The sequence below is a fragment of the Microcaecilia unicolor genome, chromosome 3, assembly GCF_901765095.1.
Source record: "Microcaecilia unicolor chromosome 3, aMicUni1.1, whole genome shotgun sequence".
NCBI lineage: Eukaryota > Metazoa > Chordata > Amphibia > Gymnophiona > Siphonopidae > Microcaecilia > Microcaecilia unicolor.
The window spans coordinates 187,063,683-187,088,259 of NC_044033.1; the positions used below are offsets into that span (position 1 = coordinate 187,063,683).

The 24,577-nt window shown below is 42.4% G+C and overlaps 1 protein-coding gene across 6 annotated transcripts in view; it reads left to right on the forward strand.

The window, feature by feature from the left end:
• Positions 1-2,197: 2,197 nt before the first annotated feature.
• MCRS1 (microspherule protein 1) overlaps positions 2,198-24,577 on the forward strand; it is a 60,243-nt gene continuing 37,863 nt past the window's right edge. Inside the window, exons 1-6 of one of the 6 annotated variants that reach the window (XM_030196800.1) lie at positions 2,198-2,330; positions 4,149-4,299; positions 6,100-6,220; positions 6,308-6,446; positions 15,057-15,215; positions 15,414-15,523. In XM_030196800.1, the coding sequence (XP_030052660.1) occupies positions 4,290-4,299; positions 6,100-6,220; positions 6,308-6,446; positions 15,057-15,215; positions 15,414-15,523 (539 nt within the window). In that variant the 5' untranslated portion in view covers positions 2,198-2,330; positions 4,149-4,289. Of the gene's footprint in view, positions 2,331-4,148; positions 4,300-6,099; positions 6,221-6,307; positions 6,447-15,053; positions 15,216-15,413; positions 15,524-24,577 lie in introns of all 6 variants that reach the window. The other 5 variants (XM_030196799.1, XM_030196795.1, XM_030196798.1 and 2 more) reach the window with 5 other exon arrangements.

A 24,577-nucleotide genomic window follows, 5' to 3' on the forward strand; every position in this document is an offset into this window, starting at 1 on the left:
GCGATTCCATAATGGGAATATGCAGGCAAGCCTCCATGATGTCCAAGGAGATGAGAAATTCACCTGGCTTCACCGCCATGGTTTCCATGTAAAAAGAGAGACCCATAAGGCCAAGTCTAGAATGGGCAGGAGCAGCCCCCCTTCTTTGGGACCATGAAGTAAAAGTACCGGCCCAGTCCCTTCCCCAGGAGAGAAACCAGTTCCACAGCCCTAGGTCCGCCAAGCATGAAAGTGTACCCTGATCCACACCTCCCCTCTTTGTAAGGGATCCACAAGGGGAAACCTTGAAGGCATCAGGAAGAAGTCTTGCAAACCTTGACTTATCACTTCAGAACAGCAGATTCTTGAGGTGTTAAGGGCCCATTTGTGTTGGAAGAGGCGCAACGTGCCCCCAACCCCAGAGTCCTTGGGTCTTCTCACACCTGGAAAAAAAACGCCTCTTAATGCCTGGCCCCCTAACCTGATTTCCTCCAATGTCAAGGCCATGACCTGCCATGGCCCAGGATGAGTAAATGCCTTTAGCCTGTCCTCTGACAGCTGCTGAGTCTCCACCTCGCTCAGATCCTTCACCAACTTCTCCAAGTTTTCCTCAAAGAGAAGGTATCCTCGAAAAGGTAATTTACTGAGCTGTGCCTCAGAGTTCACATCCCTTGCATTGTTACAGCCGCAGTTACATCCGGGCTACTATCACCAATGCAACCAGCCTTGTGAATCCCTTTCACACACTGGACAAGGCCCCATGCCTGCTTTCCCAGCAAGCTAGAGCCCATGGGCTGAAGCAAGGGGCAGGAGACTGAGCAGTACTCCTGGCTCAGCTGAGTTGAGGACCTTGGTCCAAACCCTAGAAGCAAAAAGGTTCACAGACCATCCCTAGCCTGCCACAGGATCAGGTCTACCTCCTGTATCTATAGCACCAACCCAACCTTACCATCTGCTGGAGATAAATACTAAAGGATTCCAGCAGGAACCAGCCCTCATACTGGTAATGTCACTGGAAAAGTTGAGAACCTGTACCTCAATCTGCTGCTCAAGAAGGGACACAACTCATTGTTGTGGAGGTCTAATGGGACGATAAGAAATGCTCATTTATAGAACAAAAATTTCAGGTTTCTTTACATTCATCTCGATGTTTAAGGCTCAAAGACATTTCACCCAGTTTTAGTAAATAATAACGTACAACTGCTCCATTTCAAGGACTTTGCATACTCCACCATGGAAGTGGCACATCATCTACTAGACTAGGGCAGCTGTTAATACATGCATGGAATCCATCACTCATCAAGATGGGAAGAACATCCTTTACAGATTGAGATAACTTTTATTAGCCCAACGTGTTGCCAAATACATATGGAAAGCAATTTTACAACAGGGAGCTAATTAAAAAAAATCAAACCACACTTCTATTTTATATAGACAAGTTACACATTTAACTGTATAAACAAGAGGCTCCTATAATAATCCCCAGCAGCACACTGTTAACACTTGATTCAAGGAAAGTGCAACTCTGTGGGTGAACTCTTAATGCAAGCACACTCCCTATTTTACAAAAAGAATTACATAGGTATATAACAGCTCCACTTAAATGCTGACCTCACTCAGGGGACCTCACTCAGCAACACCTACAGCCAGACCTCTTAAAAAACACACATGCTCCTGTTAGCACGTGCACTAACAATTTTATAAAAGCCATTTTCACATGTGTAACATACCTCGCACACAGAAAATACTTTGGGAAATTATATTCAAATAGAAGATTAAACGGGAAAAACCTTTTTTTTTTTTTTTTTCAAAATCGCAACACCAGTAAAATAAAGCTACAGAGCATTGAAAAGTCTTAGATCTAGATTCCGTATAGGCGTCTGTAAACATAAGAGCAATGAAGGCGTGACGCTTCTCCAGTGCACTGAAGAAACAGACACTCAAAAACCCACACGCGGCTCCCTCGCTCTCAAACCCAAACTCCTCCTCCTCCTCCCAGTCCAATACAAACCGCCATCTCTCCCTCATTCTGAAACGTCCCCCCCCCCCCCCCCCCCCCCCCCCCCCCCCCCCCCCCCGTCGTATTGTCCAACTCGTGCTCGAGGTCACGCGCCAGTCCCTGACCAACCCCGACCGGTGTGTCCAGCGACTCCCACGTCCCACCTGCTCTCTGACGCAATGTTTTTTCCCCTCGGCTTTTCCTAGAGTTTTAACAGGCCGCGCCCCTCTCTGATACGACGACTTCCTGTTTCCGGCAGGGCGGGAGTCGGGACGCCAAGGAGGGAAAGCAAAGCTGTTGGGTACTTGCAGGTCACTGTCACTCTCGTGCGATCTCAGACACGAGTTGGAAGGTAGGACGGGGAGGTTTGACATACTAGACTGAGGCAGGAATGGAGAGGCGGGAGTTGTGCCGGACAGGGCAGGGCGAGAAGGAGTGCTCCGCGTATGAGAAAGGGGGGGGGGGGTAGTCACATGCTTGGTGTGACTTGGTATGCGCGGGAGGGCTATAGACTATCCGGGATGTTTAACGTTGGGGTGAAGGTGGGTTAGACAGAGGGAGGGAGAAGGTAGGCATTACATTACCTGGGATGTTTTATGATGTGAGTTGGGAGGGACGGAGGAGGACCGCTAGTCTACTCAGGATTTATTCACCACCTTTTTGAAGGAATTCACTCAAGGCGGTGTACAGTAAGAATAGCAATAGGCAATTACAGCACTAAAAATATTCAAAAACAATACAGAGTATGGCATGGTATACTAACAATGTCAACTCAATACGTAATTGAACATCATAATTGATAGTGAAGGGTAAAGCAAAGATGGAACATATAGATAGATAAGAAAGTAGGAAGTGTTAGAGGGCAAGGTGACTGATTTAAAGAAAGTTGCACATGAGGTCAGAGAGATGGTTAAATATTCTCAGCTTGGGTAGGAGTGGATAAATGTCCTGCTGCAGTATGTGCAGCCCAGGTCACTCCTTGTGAGAGTGAGACTAACAGGTTAGTTACTTCTTCCATTAAAGGCTTGGTTGAAGAGCCAAGCTTAAGTACTTTGTATTTTAATTTAGGGGCAATTGGGGAGGGGGAGGTGGAGATCGGTGTCTGAGCCAATGACTGACATGAAGGGTGACATTTGACAGTGGACTGCAGATTACTGCCACACTTTTAAGGCCACAGTAATTTGCATGTTTATTGCTTATAACATAGCTGTGGGATTCTTTGAACTGGTTTAATGAGCTGGCTCTACAGCATATCTTTTTGTATAGTAAAGCAGGCCTTTGGTTACATTAACCTGGAGGTTGCCTAGCCTTGGGTTAAGTTATTCCAGTAGGAAGTTGTCACATTTACTCTTATTTGTGGGGTTATTATTTAAGGTAGTAATTGCAATAACTTCTGAATATAGTACTACTACTACTTGACATTTCTAAAGCGCTACTAGGGTTACGCAGCGCTGTACAATTTAACATAGAAGGACAGTCCCTGCTCAAGGAGCTTAGAATCTAAAGGACAAATGTACAGTCAGTCAAATTGGGGCAGTCTAGATTTTCTGAAAGGTATAAAGGTTAGGTGCCGAAAGCAACATTGAAGAGTTGGCCTTTGAGCAAAGATTTGAAGATGGGTAGGGAGGGGGCTTGGCGTAAGGGCTCAGGAAGTTTATTCCAAGCATAGGGTGAGGCGAGGCAGAATGAGCAGAGCCTGGAGTTGGCGGTGGTGGAGAAGGGTATTGAGAGGAGGGATTTGTCCTGTGAGTAGAGGTTACGAGCGGGAACATAAGGGGAAATGAGGGTAGAGAGGTAATGAGGGGCTGCAGACTGAGTGCATTTGTAGGTAAGAAGGAGAAGCTTGAACTGTATGCGGTATCTGATTGGAAGCCAGTGAAGTGACCTGAGGAGAGGGGTGATATGAGTATATCGGTTCAGGCGGAATATAAGACATGCAATCTGAACGTATTGAAGGGGGGATAGATGGCTAAGTGGGAGCCCAGTGAGGAGTAGGTTGCAGTAGTCAAGGCGAGAGGTAATGAGAGCGTGGACGAGAGTACGGGTGGTGTGCTCAGAGAGGAAAGGGCGAATTTTGCTGATGTTAAAGAGAGAGAAGCGACAGGTCTTGTTCATGTTATAGTTCACGTTAGTGTTTTTATTTTAATTTTCTTTCTACCTAACCACCCAGTGTAGCAGCAGCTGTGCTAGGGGATTACAGCCTGTGATGTTAACACTGTTGGAAGGTCAGTCACAGGAGCTGAGTTTGAAGGATACATGGTGTCTGTTGCCCCTTATTCTGGTCTGACCTTGCAAGGAGACACGAAGAAGGATGGAGAAAGGTAAGAAATTCACTACACCTGCTCTTTGTTGTACCCAGTGCGATGGGGTCCAACTTGTCCTCAGGGATCCCCAAATAATGGAGATAGTATATGCAACTATGTCTCCTGCATACTCATGGGGGGTAATTCTGTAAGGCATTGCCTAGTTCTAGGTAGCTGGAAGGTACATTAGTAGCCACTTGGAGAAATACTGGTTAGCTTTCATGGTGCTTACTTAGCCAATGGTGGTGTGTATGGGTGGAATTTGGGTAGAGTACACACCTATAGGACTGGTGTAAGTGTTCATGTTTAAATGTACTGGATAAAAAGGGGGGGGGATATTCAAGTACCAGTAATCTTCTCTCTCTCCTTCCTTTCCCCCCTAGCAGGCATTCCTGCTGTGGCCAGCTCTGCCCCCAGCCCCTCCCAACTGGAAACACTCGGTTCCCTCCTTATAACGAGAACACCCCTCCTTCTGAGGCCTACTTTACAGCCCTGGTCATCCAGTGGTGAGCTGAGGCAGGAGCAATCCTCCAACGCTCCTGCATGTGCAGTCTCCATAGTTAAAAAGGCTGCCTCGAGTTCTCGCAGCAGTCTCACGGGACTGCCGCTGAAACTCATGGGCAGGAGCGTAGGAGGATCACTCCTGCCCCAGCTCACCACTGGACCACCAAGGCTGTAAGCTAGGCCCGGGGGGGGGGGGGGGGGTCATGTTACATGGAAGGACTGAGCGTTTCCATTTGGGGCTGAGGGCAGAGCTAGCTGCAGCAGGACAACTCTGAGAAGGGAGGGCACAGTAGTGCTGGTTGTCGGGTGGGATGGGGACTCAAATATAAACTGAGACCTACATTTTTGTCCCAAAAATCTTGGTTTATATTTGAGTATATACGGTATGTGCTTTCTTTGCCACTTGTGCTAATATTCTGTAATGAAAGGTTGTTGTCTGTTTCTGTTTATAGAACAGGCTTAAAATAAGTGTCATAACTAGTGCCTATAGCAATGCTGTCTAATTTTTTTGTGCCTGTGCTCTTATGATTGTGGCCAAATAACATTGTGTGACCCCCCCCCTCCCCCGGGAGGTACAGAATCATAATGCACTTTTGGAGAGCCCATCTAGGTTGTGACCACCCTCTTCCCCCCCCCCCCCCCCCCCCTAGTTTGGGAAGCTCTGGCCTACAGTAAGTGTCTTACAGTTAACCTCATTGTGTATATCTTAACAACCCAATTGGTTGAGAGCCTCTAAGCATAGGTTTTGGGCACCATTGACCCAGGCAACAATGTTGCGTGGAGGTGCCTTGAAACAGCTCATGGGGTTAGTCTAGTTCAGGGCTTCCCAAACTTGTCCTGGGGACCTCGCTGCCAGTTGTGTTTTCAGAATACCCACTATGAACCTGTATGTACTGCCTGTTATATACAGATTTATCTCTTGCATATTCATTGTGGATGTTCTGATGACTTGGAGACTGCATAGCTAGTCAAGTTATATGGATGTGCAGGAGAAGCACTAGACAAGAACTTTCCGAACGTCTGTTAACATGTGAGCAACAATGCTTTAATCTACTAGAAAGACAAAAATCTTGAGTTTTAAGTACAGCACTGCAAAGGCATGCTTTCTTGTCTTTGTAAAATTTTATTAAAAGTGTGGTGGTGGGGGGGGGGGGGGGGGAGTAAAACACAGTATCCCTGATGTAACAAGGTTTGTTGAGAGTGCTCCGTCTGTAGTGCTTCCAAACAGTATGGAGTGAGTCTGTTGTCCTCTTTGCGGGTGAAGTGATTGTGGTGCTGAGCGCTGGATGTGAGAAAATCTGTGTTCTAACTCAGGTGATCTGCTAATGGCCTCGGGTGCAGCCAGCAGATCAGAAGATGAGGAATCAATGGCAGGACAGAAAAGGAGCATGTCGCAGGTATCAGGAGTCATCCCCAAACGTAGGAGTTCGTCTAGGTAAGATGCTATACCTCAGGTAGGGGAGTTCTTTGCTAGCTGTTTCTTTCACATGATCCTGATGCTCTTTGTTCTGTCACTCTCTAGGTTTATCAAGAGGAAAAAGTTTGATGATGAACTGGTTGAGAGCAGTCTTGCTAAGTCTTGCAGCAGAGCAAAGGGCCCGAGTGGCATGGAGCCAGGACGCTGCTCAGGGAGTGAACCATCATCTAGTGAAAAAAAGAAAGTAAGCTTGAAATTCAAGTGTGGTGCTAAGCAGCTGTCTCTTGGATCTCCTAGAGCAAATGTCAGCAACCTTTCAAAACAGAAGACCTGTTTCACATTTTCTTTTTATTATTATTTTGGTCCATAATATTTTGAGAGCCAGAACCCTGTCATCACAATATGCTTTCTCCCTATCCTCTCAGGAGCTGTGTGTCAGCACCAGTCTGTCATTACACATTTGATTGAGGAAGAGTTGGTTCTTTTCAACATTTTTTTTTTAATGGCACCTCTTCTAAGCTTTGTTCAGTCTCTCAATTTAAATGACAGAGATTATTGGTGTTATTGATTTCATTGACCCACAGGACATTTTACCATTCAACCAGAAGATGTATTCCTGTCACTATCACTGTTTCAGCAGCCATGACAGGAGACCAACAAACGCTTGCAAAGCAGTAGTTTGTTTTATTTATTTGTAACACTTGTATCCCACATTTTCTCACCTATTTGCAGGCTCAATGTGGCTTACATACTACCGTAGAGGCAATCGCCAATATCGGTATGAACAAATACAAAGTGAAGTTGTGGTAGAGTAAGGTTTGTGCGTGACAGACAGATTTAGGAATCATAAGGTAGAAGAGGTAATTTATGTCCAAACGAGCTTTGGTTTTGTTATGTTGCAGAGTTGAGGCATTTAAGTTGGGTCGTTCGGGTATGCCTTTTTGAACAGGTAAGTTTTTAGTAGTTTCTGGAAGTTGTTTTCACGGCGTTTGGTAGTGCGTTCCATAGTTGTGTGCTTATATAAGAGAAGCAGGATGCATAGTTTGATTTGTATTTGAGTCCTTTGCAGCTTGGGTAGTGGAGATTTAGGTATGTTCGTGTTGATCTTGATGTGTTTCTGATTGGGAGGTCTGACGTATCCCGGGGCTTCAGCGTTGATGATTTTGTGAACGAGAGTGCAGATTTTGAACGCAATACATTCTTTGATTGGGAGCCAGAGTAGTTTTCCAACTTTTGCTGAAAAAAAGCCATGGAGTTGATTCTAACAACTAGGACTGCATATTGTAATTTGGACCCATGTCCTAGGGTTATGAAAATATATTCTTATGATAGCTCAGCAGTTGGCTATACTGGTAAATTTCATGTGAGAGGGTCATTTTTCCATTACAATGGAGACTGGCTGTGCTGCTTCCAGTTTAAAAAGTGAGGGGGAGGGGGGAGATTCTTGTTTCAGATTTGTTGATCTTGGGAAAGTTGTTGGTAAAAGAAGCATTTTATAGCTGTGAGACATCCTAGTAGAATACTCTGCGGGTTTTGGAAGGGATTGTAGTAGTGAGACATTAGCCTGGGTGGTGGGAAGGAGTTTTATTGGTCAGTATTCAGCTGGCAGCAGTCAGTGGGTTTTTTAATAATGCTGTCCAATCCCTGCAAATAGCTGGGTCTTTGGCAGTGCCTATAAGCTGTCTGGATACAGCCAATATTGAGAGGTATACTTACATAGACCTAATTCCGCCCGGTTAGCTGCTATTTGTAATCCTACTTGTCCAGTTAGCTATGCAGGCACCAGCATTGAATATTGCTGGCACCTAAGCTTCTGGCTCCCCCAGACAATTCTGACACCAAGGGCCAGATGCACTAAACCTAACAAGCTAGCAACATGGTTTTTAAACTACTTCTAGCTGATTTAGCGAGCAAGTAGTAAAACGAAACATGCAAAAAAGGTTCTCCGAGCCATTTTCTTGTCACGGTAGCAGCTAACGAAAACGGAATGCAAAGCTATTATAATGAGCTGATTACTATTATGTGCATGCAAGGCAATGCACAGCCATTTCCAGCCTCATGCACAAAAGAAGCCCTACCATTACTGTGGAAATTTTAATGGGAGGTCTGGAGCTTTCGGTTCTTCATTGTCGCAAGTAGGAGAAGGGGAGAAACAAGGCAGGGAAGATGGAGCACAAAAAAAAGTACACTGGCTGACATGCAGCTTCTTTGCGTGTATGAAAGCCGTGCCATGATTCTTTTTTTCAAATGACATTTTATTGGCAAGAAATGGGGGCGGGGAGCAGTACCGAAATGTAAAGCAAAAAAGTAATGATGACTTAAAAAATGCAAGGAAGACAAGGGTCAAACTGCTGGGAAACAGCATCCCCCATGCTAGAAGCACAACAGAGAGGGGCTAAACCAATTGGACAGTGTCAGCCTGGGATGTCCCACCGCTCACTACTGGAGGGGGGACACCAGGAAGTTCGGATCCAATCAGCTCACAGCTCGAGTGATGTCATCAGGGAAGCCCTGCAGGAAGGAGGAGCTGGGACAGCAGGCAGCCATCTTCAGAGAGATGGGCATTCCAGGATGTCAGCTGGCCAATAGAAGGAAGCAGCATGAACAGCTGGGGGTGGAATCAAGCCCTGATGCTGATTTCCCCAGAGCCGAGAGCAGCAGAAAGCATATTGTAGGCTTGTCCCACTTTTTTCCAGCAGTGGGGAGGCAGGGTCTGTCCAGCAAAAAAAAAAAAAGCAGCTTTTGTGCTCGCAAAAAAAAAAAAAAAAGCAGCTTTTGTGCTCGCAAAAAAAAAAAAAAAAAGGCTACATCTACTGCGTTCATATACGCAGCTTGCTGCGTGTATGAGAGCCGTCTGTAGTATGTGCAGGGCAGCCACGCATAGCGATTGACTGTTCTGTGCACACTCAACTCACCGACACGCTTCCCCCATATCTCATGCAAATGAGCTGGGTCGCAAAAACAACGAGCAGCTCATTTGCATGCGATTCTCTTTGTGAATCCCTCTTTGTTTCTAAATCGGTAAATTTTTACTGATTTGGAAATGCAGACGGATTCTTAACAGGACCTTTGTGCATCTGGCCCTAAGTGGCAAGTCTCAAGGCAGGCAGAACAAATATTCAGTGACTCTGTCTAGTTGTGCCACTAAATACCTACTTCCAACCTGCTCAGTGCAATTCAACAAGTCTGCTGCTCCTGTCTGGTTAAATTATTTTGAATGTTGTCCCCTTTGATATTAAGGCGGCTTCTAACATTTTGGGTCACATAATTTTATTCTTTTGTTTGAAAGCAGAATGTTGGAAAATGATTTAGGCCTGTGGTTCTCAACCCAGTCCTTGGGACACCCCAAGCCAGTCAGGTTTTTACTAGGCTTGCTTTTCTGAAGTAGGCTGTGAAAACTGTAAGGTTGTTTATAGCTATTCTGTATGCTGTTTGTTTAATTTTGTAAGTTTCAATTTGTACTTTGTGTTTTTTTTTCATTACTTTTTATTCTTTAAATTTTTTTAGGGCTGCATTTCAATTAAAATTTGTAATCACGATTAATCATGCAATTAAACGTATAGTTTTTTTTGTTTGTGTTTTTTCCCCCACTGTAGATCCTTGTGACTCTGGGCAAGTCACAAAGAGCTGTAGTGAAGAAAAAAGTAATATACGTTTCAATCACATGATTAATCGCTATTAAAGTTTTAATCGAAATGCAGCCCTAGATTTTTAGGATACCCCCAGTGAATATGCATGAGGTAAATAAATATGCATGCACTACGTCCATTGTATGCAAATCTCATGTATATTGTGGGTATCCTAAAAACCTGACTGGGTTTGTTTTGAGGACTGGGTTGAGAACCCCCAGTTTAGGTCATTTTTGCCAGGCTGAAGACATTTTCTATCACATCAAGTGCGGAATGCTTTCTCTGCAACTCTTGATATTTGATCAGTTTTGAATTTCTTTCATCTTAGTTTTCTCTCACCTCGATCTCATTTTCTTATTTCTGACATGACTGTCTTCTATTGCATTCTAATTCCTCTCTCTTCCTGCTTTATTACTCTTGAGCATCCTTTTGTTTACCCTCTCAGCTAGTTTTTGAAAAGTCTGTCTTTTCTTTGCATACTACCTGGCTAAAAATCCTCATTAGGTCTCTTTCCTTATATCTTGGCGATGCTAGTCTTTACCAAGGCTGTTTTCTTCTCTGCCTAGAAAACCGTCCAGACCACTACTTAAGAAGTTTGGTTTGGATCTATATGTCTTAGCTCATTACTACCCAGTGTCTAACATCATTTTTGTCCAAAATTGTTGAAAAATGTCTTTTCAACAGCTAATGGGTTTTGTTGAGAAAATCTATGTACTCCATCTTTGTTAGTCAGGTTTCAGGGCTCATTATAGTGCTGAGATCACATTGTCTGACCAGTAGGATCAGAAAGAATGCGTACCGTCTTAATCTCATTAGACCTGTCAGCAGCTTTTGATCTGATTGATCATGGTTTTCTGTTACATTGCCTGGGAGGTATTCTAGTGGTTCCAGCCCTACCTCTTTGGTAGAGCTTTTCAGGTCCATGTTTGTCCTCTCCTAAACCTATTTGCTATGGGATCCAAGTCTAGGGATCTATTTTAGCTCATGTGTTTACAGTCTTTCAAGGCTTGGGAGTATCTAGTCTTTCCTCTTTGGATGATATACAGATCCTTTATACTGTAGAATTTCCTCTTCATATATTGGGCCAATCAATGCCTGCTTGAGCACAGTAGCAAGCTGGTTAGAGCGACAGATGCTGAAACATGATTAAAAAAAAATGTAATTGATTTAATCTCATGATTACAATTTTAAATCTCTAGTTAACTGGTCCAGTCTCACTCGTCTGGGTCACAGGCAGCCTCTGCAATGCAAGCAGGCTTCTTCTGCTGGCCCCCAGAGCCTTCCTACAGCCATGTCCCACCCTCACAGAAACAGGAAGTTGCATCAGAGGAGGCATGACGCGGCTACAGGAAGGCTCTGGGGGCTGGCAGAGGAAGCTTGCTTGCATTTCAGATGCTGCCCATGACCCAGACAAGTACAGTAATAGGCTGATTAATTTATTTTTGCGATTACATTTTTTGACTCGCTGGTTGCATGTGAGTCTTTTTTGTTCTTTCATAAGAAAATCCCACTTGACATTTGTACCTCAGATTCGTAGTATTCTGCTTGTTTGAGGGACACCGTAAAATTCTTGGGAGTCACTTGATACTGACCTGTCCTTCATATAAAGACCAAAACCTCTTTTTTACCTTAAGGAACCTTTTGTGCTATCCATTTTTTGGTAAAGATCTAAGCTGTCTTCTCTATGCCTTACTTTGTACTGCAGCTGTTTGTTGACAGGATATTCCTCCTCTTCTCTGAAAGGGTGCAGATTGTCCAAAACACTGCTGTCAAACTTCTCTAGAATGCTAGGAAGTGGGATCATGCCGCCCCTCTTCTGTATGAGGAACAAGTGGCTCCCTGTTGCTTGTACAGAAGAGCTCTTGCTTCTGGTATAATGGGCTATTTATGCAAGACAGCCATACTATCTAACTTCTGTGACATCTCTGTATAACTCTGTCCATCCTGTTAGATTTTCTCTGCAGTTTTGCTTGTTTTCACTTCTCACCTTGTCATTAGATTTGAGGAGATGTTTTGGTGGAACAAGTTGCCTCCTGATCTTAGAGGAAAATCTGATCTGAAATTTAAGAAGAAGGCCTTGCTGTCCCTTCAGGCTTTTCTAACATTTGTCTGAGGCTAATTGAAGTTGATATGGCCTGGGTCACCCAGTCTAGTGGTTGGTATCAGCTGAGGACATGTGCTGGTTTATTGTTGGTGGTTGTACTTGAAGGATCATGAACTGGCTCACTGTGGACTGGTAGTTTTCATTGTCTTCCCTCGGTCCTGTTTTCCAGTTAATAACAAGGTTTGTGTTGCATGTTGAGTGCTTTATTCTATTTTACCTGCCTGCTTTGTACTTTCATTTTGTTGTGTTCTTGTTATTGCCAATGCTGATACGTATTTAATTGATTTTGTAAACTGCTTTGATGCTTTTATGGTTAGTGGTTTGTCAAGTGAATAAACCTAAACCCAAATCTCTTAATACATTTCGCATTATAACAGGGGGTACCTCAAGGTTCAGTTTTATTCAAGTTCTATTTGATATTTACTTGCACAACTACCATTTAGAAATGGGAAGAGTGTTTAGGATGTTTGAGGAGGCTGTTAAGATCATTTTACATAAGAACATATTGGGACAGATCGAAGGTCCATCAACCCAGTATCCAGTTTCCAACAGTGGCCAGCCCAGCTCACAAGTACGTGGCAAGATCCCAGAACAGTGAAACTGATTTTATGCTGCTTATCCTAGAAATAAACAGTGGTTTTTCACAAGTCCATCTTAATGGCTTATTGATTTTTCTTTAGAAAATTATCCAAACCTTTTTAAACCTTGCTAAGCTAACTGCTTTTACCACATTCTATGACAAATAATTCCAGAGTTTAATTACACTTTAAGTGAAGAAATAATTTCTCTGGTTTGTTTTAAAATTACTACTTAGTAGCTTCACTGCATGCCACCTGGTCCTAGTATTTTTGGAAAGAGTAAACAAGCGATTCATGTCTTACTAGTACAAGACAGTCTTGTTCAGATGTACCTGTGATTAACAAATGCTTTCATGTGATAAGGACTTGGATATGTTCTAATAGGCTATTTTTAGAAATGTAAAAGGCTGAAATAGTGTCTCTAGGAAAGGGGTTTCTGTAGAATTGATCCCCTGACAGAGTGAAGATAGGCTTTCTCATGTTGGAGAAATCTGGGAGTTGCTTAATTCTCAGTTATTCTTTTAAACGGCATGTAAGACAGGTGGCTTGTATGGCTTTTTATAGACTGTTTGCTATGGAAACAAACATTTGGTTTTGGCTCACAATTTGCATTTAATAGTTCAGGCAATAGTACTTTAATACTAGATCATTTTAATGTTGCAGTCTAGCATGGTTTTGAAAATGCTTCAGCTGGTTCAGAATGTAGTAGCTAGGCTAGTGATAGGTTGGGTCAAAGGGATGATATAATTCTAGCCTTAAGTCTCTATTGGTTGCCTGTTGGCAACATATATTGAGCAAGACTTTTACATTGATTTAGTTTTCCATGGACATGTAGTATATAATCACTGACTCGTGGGTGATGACATTTTTGATGTGAGGTTGAATCTGCTGCCCCAGAACCCAGAAATTCTGCAAAAGTAAAAGAAGAAAGAAGTGGAATTTAAGAAAAAAAAAAAAAAACCTATTAAGACAAAGGACCCACAGTGGTATCTGCAGGGGATAATCCCAAAAGGATTCAGACTGGTACCTGCAAATGTCTTCAGTCTGAGTCATCAAATGGTCATATGCCTAAGGAACTCAAGACAAGTACCCATGAAACATAAACTGATGACCCCATGGGCTGCTTTGCAGAACTGAAAAGATCAATGGCAAGGAGACTCTCCAATCTGTGAAGTGCTGTTTCTGCTGTGCTAACTCCATGGGCTGCTTTGCAGCACGGAAAGGGGACTGATGGTGATGGCATATATTTTACAGGTGGTCATGTGCCTGTGTGGGACATGTGTGCATAACTTATATTATGCGTTGTATATTTATCACTGGCACATAGGTGCACTCTCCAAAACCAGCTCTGTGGCTTGTATAAGTGCTTGTTCTTGAGCGCCTACACGCATGTATACCCAGTTACGTTACATTCCTTTATTGAATATGTGCCTATATATAGATGCACTGTTACAGAATTATACTTTATGCCTCTAAGGTGCCATCATTATTACACTGAATGATTGGTTTGATATAGTACAGCTGTTTTGATTAAATATCATTATTATTTGATTGTTGCTTCATTTAATGAAAGATTATTGGTTATATTCCTTAGGAAGGCAGTACAAAAAAGCAAACCTGGGATTTTAAATGCTAAAGGCCCTGAGAATCCAGACTAAATGGAGTGCAGTTCCAAAACTCTTATTTATGTAGCCAAAACAGGGAAAACGTAAGCTAGAGATTTTCAAAAACCTGTAAACATCAGTTAATTAGCAATTTTATTATAGGAATAATAAAACTTTATTTCTTACCTGCTATATCTGAAACATTCTAAGGCGGGAACAACAAAACATACAAAATAAAATAAATATACCAGCCAGTACAACAAAAAAATAAATATATCTCTAAAACAAAATCATGTATTTTCACAACACTTGTACAGAATCATACATTGCAGCAAAACAAGACTATACCGAGGCAAAGACAGCTAAAAATAAGCCACATTTAAATTTCCAAAGAGCCACAGATTGTAGACCCTTATCTTAGGGACTCTAGGCTTTGGAAAGTACTTTGATACAGGGTCTCGGAGCCATGCATGGCATTGTACTACGTCCCTGGTCATAAAACCGAGTCTGTGTGTTGTTGGAAGAAGATTTGTCTAGTTTATTTGCAGACCATAGGCCAATAGGTACCCATTCCATATGGGGCAGCCCTGTCCCTTTAAGTTTCCTCTGTCATCCTCTGAGAAGGTCTGGTACTGTTGCTGGGATATGGGGATTGGAATTGATGCTTGGTGAGATAACTGTACTACAAAACGTGATAGACTGGAGCCAAAATAAGAGAATTGTGTGTTATTCCCAATGTAAGGTAAGTGTTCCTGGGGAGGAGCAGTGGCAAGCTATAAAATGGCTATAGTGTGGGAACATTTTGTGTTGGTGAAGAATTTTTGTTCATGGCTGCCTGCTCTGAATGTCTTCATTGGAACTGATAATTTGCTGTATATGCTTGGGTTTCTGAATCACTTGTGCCACAAGGCTCCCTAACTCTCTACCTTATTTCAGCAGGTCTCCAAGTCTGTGTCTGTCCCTGTTGCTGCCTCCCCCACTCCAAGCCCCAGTACTACCAAACGCATGAAGAAGAGCAAGCAGCCCCTGCAGGTGACCAAGGACCTGGGGCGCTGGAAACCCGCAGATGATCTGCTGCTGATCAATGCAGTGCTACAGGTAGGGACATAGCGATCTTGGCTTTGCTGCTGGATCTTTGTGTACTGGTGCTATTCATCAGAATGTGGGAATCTTAGCTCTCATCATGCTTCTGTGGCACAATGGGCTCCTTAACTGAGCTCCTGACGCTCTGATTATGTTCATTGCTCCATTGGGTTGCATTAACCATTTCACTTGTTTGTGCATATTCACTTCCAGACAAATGATTTAACGGCTGTACATTTGGGAATGAAATTCAGCTGCCGCTTCTCCCTGCGTGAGGTACAGGAGCGTTGGTATGCATTGCTCTACGACCCCATCATTTCCAAGTGAGTAAGAGGCAGGATCATAATAAAATAGTAGACGGTGGTCCATCCAGGCTGCCCAACATGATACTCACTCATATCATTAAGGTTTTATATAAGGGAAGGGGATGGGACTTGATATACCACCTTTCTGTGGGTACAATCAAAGTGGTTTACATATTAAATAGCAGTGTTTTTGAGGCGAGTATTTTAGGTTGCATTTTTAGACAGATAACCAGTTGAGAGAAGCCTCTGTTTAGTGTTTAATTCACACCCACCCACCTACCCCAAGGCTGATCTTTGATTTACATGTGCTCAAGCCAATTAGGAGGTAGACATCTTAGATTGAAGTAAATTTATTTTTAGCTTTTTTTTTTTTTTTTTTGCAACAAATGCTGTGCCTGACTTTATTTTAGGAAAGGGTTTATTTAAATTCTAATTTTATATTGCTGAGAACTGTTTTTTTTTTTTTTTTTTTTTTTCTTAGTAGAGAGGACTTAGTTTAATTTTCTCTTTAAGGAGCTTCTTTGCTTGCTTGTGCCAGGATTTCTTTTTTACCTCCATTTAATAAGAAGAGGTGACCTAAATACTGCAATCTCTTTTGAAGTCCTTACACTTCTGAGAGTTAGACCTTACAAAAAAAGAAGACAACTGCTACTTTTAGCCTACAGGGTAGCTGAAGAAAAGTTACAGACTTTGGTAGGGCTTTTTCCGTTTTCTTTCTACAGTTGAAAATACTTCTTCGACTGCGGAATATCTGGGATCTAGCTGGGAAAACATCATGTCACCAAAGCTGCTGCCCCAGTTACAGCTTCTACTTCTGTGCAGACAGAAAAATATAATCTCAGGAGAGGGGCTGGTTCCATGTGCAAGATGTCTTCAGCTTGAATCCCTCATGAAAGAAGCAAAGGAACAGAGAGGAGGTGGCAAGATTGAGAAGCTTCCGTGAAAATGAGAAATACATCGATGAATGCTTCACGAAGCATCAGATTTCCAGCAGCTATGCTGAAAGAGGACAACTGGACTCCAGCTCATGAGACCCTGCTTGATGGATACCATGACTCATCCTGCCCTTGAACTGAAGAACTGATTATGTAGCCCTGGAAATGAAGGAGGTGAGAGCATCCCTGAGACAGGAGGAATCTGAGCTCAAAATCTCCAAATTTGCTGGATCAGTGACCACTAAGAGGTGGAAGGTAGTGGTGGTTTGTGCTTCTCTTCTGAGGGGTACAGAGGTGTCTATCTGTAGACCAGACATGATGTCTTGGGTGTCTGCCAGGTGCCAAAATTGAAGATGTTAGAGAGCTTGCAAAGACTCATCAAGCCTAATGATTATTATCCAATGTTGTTAATCCATGTTGGCACAAATGATACTGCTAGTTTACACCTCTAAACTCATGGTTCTGGGAGAAAAGGTGAAGCAGACAGGTGGTGGTCTTGTCGATTCTCCCTGTTGAGGGTGAAGGCTACGGCAGAGAAGCTCCCATCCTGGGGATGAATGTGGCTGCGCAGGTGGTGTCAAGAGCATTTTGGCTTCCTGGACCATGGGATACTTTTCCAAGGGCAGCTGAGCAGAGATGGTGTCTGTCTATCAAAGAAGAGAAGAAGTGTCTTCATCAGCAGACTGGCTAACATACTGTTGAGGGTTTTTAACTAGAATCGTTGGGGCAGGGTGATCAAAACACCCAGGAAAGTACAAGCCCTCGGGTAAGTGAAGCATTAAATACCTCTACACAAATGGGGGGAAAAGAGGCAGTGTCTGGAAAGCAGTATATACTAATGCCCAAAGTATGGGAAATAAGGTTTTAGATCTTGAGGCTGTGATGGAAGAGGCTGATTTTGGATTTAGTGGTGACCACAGAGGCATGGTTCACAGAGAACTATGACTAGCATATAGTTATCCCAGGTTATAATCTTTTCAAGGAAGAAAGGGAGGGGGAGTGGAGGAGTGGCCTAGTGGTTAGAGCATTGGCATTAACTTAGGAACCCAGGTTGAGGGACCCAACAAAGTAACATGCCTTCCAGTATCCTTGGCTAGCAGGAATACCAGCCAAATACTGGCTTTCATCAGAGAAGAGAGCAAGGATTCTAACGCTGATGTTGTAATCCACTTGGGTACAAATGTCCTGGACTACAATGCCACACTTTATCACAGAGCGCTTTTCAGAAGGGGGGGGGGGTTAAAGTCTTTGGTACAGATTGTAGCTTTTTCTGAAGTACCATCTAGCTATGGAAGGCGAGAGGAAAGACTGTGTAACGCTGAACTTCAATAGATGGCTCAAAGCCTTGTATCAATAAGGTTTTAGACACATAGGAGGATGGGGCAATATATGGAAACAGAAAAGGCTATACTGTAATGAGAGACTACATGTAATCTTCATAGGAACGAGAATCCTTGGTGAGAAATTCAGACAAAATATTTCTAGTCATTTAAACTAAAAAATGGGGGTGTTATATGGAAGCAGGTCAGTTCAGGTTGTCACCCCCAACAAAAGCATCACTGCTTGGGTCGGGAAGGTTGGGAGGGATATGATGGGGTTTAAATACAAAATATGACTATGTTCAAATGAATGTTCTGTCTTTTTATCACAAGGTTATTGTATACCTTCTGTTTTGTAACTGTAAGTTCAATAAAATACATTTCAAATAAAATGTAGCTGGAAAGCAATGACCACAGTATAAGTAACAAAATTTATGATCTAAGTGCTCTATGGGATGCAACCATCCTTTGTAGGAAGGATGGAGATGACCAAAAAGGTGGTGGGTAGCACTGTATCTGAAGAAGAATAATGAAGCTACTGAACTGCAGGGGGCCTGGAGAAAGGAAGAAGTGATTGGAACCTCTATCCACATGGGTGCCAACTGATCTCCAGCACAAACAATGAAGCTGGATAAAGATCTGGTTGAAGGTATCCTCAAGATAGAAAAGAAAGGGGAAGTGCTGTTGCTGGGAGACTTCAACTTACTGCAGATGGGACACTGCAATCTACATCCAGCAACAGAATTAGAAAGATCATGGATGACTACCAAAGTGCTCTGCTGAGACAAATGGTGACTGAACCCATGAGGGAAGGGCGAGACTGGATCTTGTGTTCACAAATGGAGAAAGGGTGTTTAACCCAGTGGTTCTCAAGCTTTTTTCCATTGAGATACACCTGAAAGATGAATGCTTACATATGTGATACACTGCACACATGATGTTTGTGGACCTTTAGTCTCTCATAGTATAGCATATAGTATAGCAGCTCTTATGAATTAAATGTAGACACTCTGCGGCCAGAAAAATCCTCCCTCCCTCCCTCCCTTCTCACAACAAGAGCTGCAGAGTAGAACTAGGACATTTGTCCATGGAATTCTCATAATCTGAATAACAGCAACACCATTTCTCCACTACCAGTCACGTTGTGAAATAATGCAGATCCTGAAACCATTCTCAGCATACATAGCAAAATTGCCATACAACAGTAACACTAATTCCAATTAACCCTAGGCAGTAATACAAGTATTACATTGGGCCTTAGAACACCAATGCTTCTACTATTAGGAAAACAATAAGTGGGTCTGTTACAGATCTCTGCACAGAAACTACATGCCAATAGATTACTGCACCTTGGTGTCACATAACTAGGATAGGCCCTCAACAAATACGGAACAAGGAACCACAAATTGGAAATAGAAATATGATGACAATTGTACTGGGAACCTAAAAAAAACCGAAACTCGGTATATACCACAGTACTGTCTCGGACACATTGAATTTGCCTTTTTAACTTGTTCCTCTTTCTTTTTTGCTTCTCAGACCTCCTTTTTAACTTTTCAGCCACCCATTAAATTTTCCATCTCCTTCTCACCTGTTGCCCAGCCCATCTTCCTTAGCTTTTCCATTTCCCAGGCCTCTTATTCCTGTCTTTTACCTACTTTCCCTTACTGTATTTCTATCTCTGTAGTCAACACCCTCTTCTCATTCATCTTGCCAGCCCCTCATTGATTCTCCCATATGGTTTCACCATGCTCTGCATTGTCCCTCTTCATGCTTTCCCCCCCCCCTACAGAATCTCCCCTGTAGCCACATCCGTCCTCTCCAGCCCCATGGTTCAGTATTTCCCTTCTTTTCCCCTTGTTAGTCCAGCATCTTCCTCTTCCCCCCCCCCCCCCCCCCCACTTCTGCTTTGTATGTAGCCTAGTATTCTCTCCTCCTACCCCTTGTAGTCCTCTCTCCCCCTTTGCCCCTTACTTCCTCCATCATCTCCGTCTACCTTGCTGATGCCAGTACTAAAGTTGAGAGATAAGCAGTGCTGGGCCTTGCAGCCCATGCACACTGTAGTTCAGATGTTCCCACCACTAAGAAATTTCATTGGCAGGGGAGGGGGACAGATAACATTGGATGTACAGTATGTACATAGATTGGAAAGCCTTGTGTTGCTCTATTTTATACAGAAGATTTCATGAGTGCTGCTGAGAACAGGAGCACTGCTGCTGTTTTGCTGAGATCGTGGTTGTAGTGTGAGGCATTAGTGTCGCTGAAGTAGGGTTACCATATTTGCTGTGAGAAAAAAAGAGGACACAATATAATTCAGCCATGCCCCCTTTCACACCCCTGCCCCGCCCTACCACATCCCTCCTCTGCAGTGTCACCTTGACCCTCCCCCAAGAAAGCCAGATTCCCTCTCTCTCCCCATGTATATCCCCTCCCCAATCTTTTTTTTTTCCAACTCCCCCTCTTCCCACATGACTCCAATCACCTCCCCTCCCCTCCCGCACCTTATCATAGTGCCCTGGTGGTCTAGTGGCCTCTTTGGGCAGGAAAGAGCCCCCTCTTTCCTACCCGGTGCTGCTACAGACCTCTTGCCAAGGAGGTTGGATAAAACAGGAGTCGGGGTGAGCCTTTCTATCCCATTATATGGGCTGAAGCCAGTAGACTGAGATTGCCGCAACACTGGTTCACCCAAAACAATAGCAAACGCTATTGAAAACAATAACTAAAACGATTATTAGAAATAACGGCCCATCTGTAAAAAGTTAAAAGCTGTTCCAGTTGGATATGCAGTGCCTTAAAAGATGGAGGACAAAATATATATATGTATTTTTACTTAACAGCTTTTTAATTTGAAAGCTTCCCATATGTAGATATAAATATAATGAAATAAAACCAATATCACTAAAACAACTTCAAAAATTATTGTAACTGGTGGAAACAGGACTAATAAAGGCTGTTTTGTTCTTATTTTTCTATACTTTTCTATACAATACAGTAATACATGGCCAAATTTCGGTGAGGATATCCTGTTTACTGATGGGTTCATCTTAACTGTTATTGTAATCTGCCTTGGGAAGTCTGATGTTATAAAGGAGTACAATTAAACTCTCCTTTCATTGGGGTACATGGAATCACATCTTCACCTCATTTCTTTTATACAAATGGATTCTGTTCTGAGCATGTTTTAGGGACAATGGTTTTCATAAGTCAAAATAATAAAAATAAAAATTTTCTTTCATGTAGGTCTCTTATTTGTTTAAACATAACTAAATGGACTATAAGCCCCTAATGCAGTCCATTGGTTTTCTTATATTTTGTCCTTATGATGACTTACACTGTGCCAAAACTGAAAATACAGTGAGACTGAATAATAGAATTCAGTAACATCCAAAACTTACTAACTAATATTATAATTGTTTGCATTTAGATAATAACTGAGAAAATGCTATTAAAAATTATATTAACATGAAGTCAACTTGGTTAACTTCTGCTGTATATCAACCAGTAGTAAATAGTAGTAATAAATAATAAGTGTATTTTTATACTATACCACTGCATTCCACAAAACAAAAGGAGCAAGTTCCCACAAACCATCTTTCCATTTGATCTAGGCACAGGAAAAAAAGATTTGATATGCATCCGGTCTCCTGTTTTTATCCAACCTCCTTGCCTCTCATTCCTGGTACCGCTTCAAAATGGCCTCCTTTCCTCATATTGTCGGGCAGACTAGATGGATCTTTATCTGCCATCATTTACTATGTTACTATATGGGAGGAGTCCCATCCCCTTTATCATTTTGGTTGCTCTTCTTTGAACCTTTTCTAATTTTGCTATATCTTTTTTTTGAGATACAAACCGAAAAGAATACTCAATGTGCGGATGCACCATGGAGCGATACAAAAGCATTATAGTATTTTTGGTCTTATTCACTGTCCCTTTTCTAATAATTCCTAGCGTCCTGTTTGCTTTTTTGGCTACCACACACTGAGCAGAAGATTACAGTGTATTATCTACAATGACACCTAGTTCTTTTTCTTGAGTGCTGACCCCCCAAGGTGGACCCTAGCATCAGCTATGATTCGGATTATTCTGTACAATGTGCATCACCTTGTATTTGTCCACATTAAATTTCATCTGCCATTTGGATGCCCGGTCTTCCTGCAATATTTCACAGTACGCTTGTGTTTAACAACCTTGAATAGTTTTGTATCATCTGCAAATGTAATCACCTCACTTGTCTTTCCGATTTCCATATCATTACAGATCTCTGCGGCACTCCACTATTCATCCTCCTCCATTGAGAGAAATGACCATTTAACCCTACCCTTTGCTTTCTGTCCAATAATAAGGACACACACTAGACATCATCACACATAAATTCGATCCAGACTCAAACCTTATACTAGCAGATACAAGATGGATACCCGCACCGTAGTCAGACCACTATAAATTATACACCTCCCTCCAATGGCGAATGAAAGACACAATTAAAAAAACAAGAACGAAAAACCTACACCACAAGAGGAAAAATAGACCCGGTCATATTCTGGCAACAGATCTACCACAATGGATGGACAATAAAGGCAGACACAATCCAATTCCTCCTAGAATGGGACGAAAGATGTAGAACAATATTAGACAACATTGCCCCAATCCAAACCAGATCCTCATATAGGAAGAATTCAACACCATGGTTCAATGAAGAACTGAAAAAACTTAAAACACAAGTCAGAAGGTTAGAACGTGCGTGGAATAAAAAGAAAGACGACACCACACTTAACATCTGGAAACAACTTCAAAGAAAATATAAATATACCATAAGACAAAGTAAAAGATTATTTTATAAAACGGAAATTGGACCAAACTACAAAGACACACATAAACTCTTCCAACTCGTGAATAAATTACTAGATGTCACACCAGGAGCAGACGAACTCGCGAGATACTTTAATGAGAAAATCATACAATTGCGACTTAAAATACCAGTCAGTACCACCAACTATGCCGCACTCCTTGACTGCCTAGATCCAGACCCTGGTGTGTACCCAGCAGACAGAACCTGGACCAACTTTGAGATATTATCGGAGGATCTTATCTCACAAACGCTCAAAAGATTAGCAAAATCTCATTGCAAATTAGACATGCCCAAACAACCTCATGACATATCCCCCCCAACAATTCATAATAGACCTCACGAATCACATGAATTATATGTTACAAATTGGACTTTTCCCGAAGGAGAAAGGAAACATCCTACTCACCCCCATACCCAAAGACGCAAAGAAGAGTGCTAGCAAACTAACCAACTACAGGCCAGTAGCATCCATTCCCTTACTAACCAAACTAACGGAAGGAATGGTAACCAAACAACTCACAAACTATTTAAAACAAATTCTCAATTTTACACGACTCCCAGTCAGGATTCCGTTCTAACCACAGTACGGAAACGGTACTAGTTACTCTCATGAACAAATTTAAACAAACAATTGCAACTGGCAAAAACATACTACTTCTACAATTTGACATGTCTAGCGCCTTCGACATGGTTGATCATGGAATATTACTACATATCCTTGAGTATTTCGGAATTGGAGGCAACTTTCTCAATTGGTTCAAGGGGTTCCTAACCACACGAGCGTACCAAGTGACATCTAATTCAACTACTTCAGCTACATGGAAACCTGAATGCGGAGTCCCACAGGGATCCCCCCTCTCACCGACCTTATTCAACTACTGTCAAACAAAAACCTCAACCCATACATATACGCAGATGACGTAACGATCTACATCCCATTCAAACAAGATCTAAAGGAAATTTCCAATGACATCAACCAAAGCCTACATATCATGCACACATGGGCGGATGCATTTCAACTGAAACTCAATGCAGAAAAAACCCAGTGCCTAATACCTCGCAACATAACACGAACAAATTCACCACCATTAACACACCAAAATTGAATCTTCCAATCTCGGACACCCTAAAAAGTCTTGGAGTTACCACTGACCAACACCTAACACTTGAGAATCACGCGAAAAACACTACCAAGAAGATGTTCCACTCAATGTGGAAATTAAAAAGAGTAAGACCTTTCTTCCCAAGGACCATCTTCCGCAACCTGGTACAATCAATGGTACTCAGTCATCTAGACTACTGCAATGCACTCTATGCTGGCTGCAAAGAGCAAATAATCAAGAAACTTCAGACAGCGCAGAATACTGCAGCTAGACTCATATTCGGCAAATCAAAATATGAAAGTGCTAAACCCCTACGCGAAAAGCTACATTGACTCCCACTCAAAGAACGCATCACGTTCAAAATATGCACCCTAGTTCACAAAATCATCCACAGAGACGCCCCAGCCTACATGTCAGACCTTATAGACCTACCACGCAGGAATGCCAAAAAATCATCCCACACATTCCTTAATCTTCACTTCCCCAACTGTAAAGGTCTAAAATTGTAAAGGTCTAAAATACAAACTAATGCATGTGTCAACCTTTTCCTACCTGAGCACACAATTCTGGAACACGCTGCCGCGCAACTTAAAAACACTCTATGAACCAACTTCTGCAAAATACTGAAGACCCATCTCTTTAACAAGGCATACCACAAAGACCAACAAATATGAACTCCAATACAAATATCCAGAACTGCCTTACAAAATTTGCTTGTTAACTATTAGTATGTTCTAACATTATCAAGTTTGCTTGTTAAACTACTATTATGTTCTATCATTATCATGTAACCCAAGATCCTTCTATAATGCTAAATATATATCTTCTTATATGTTTCCACTATTCATGATGTATTGTAAGCC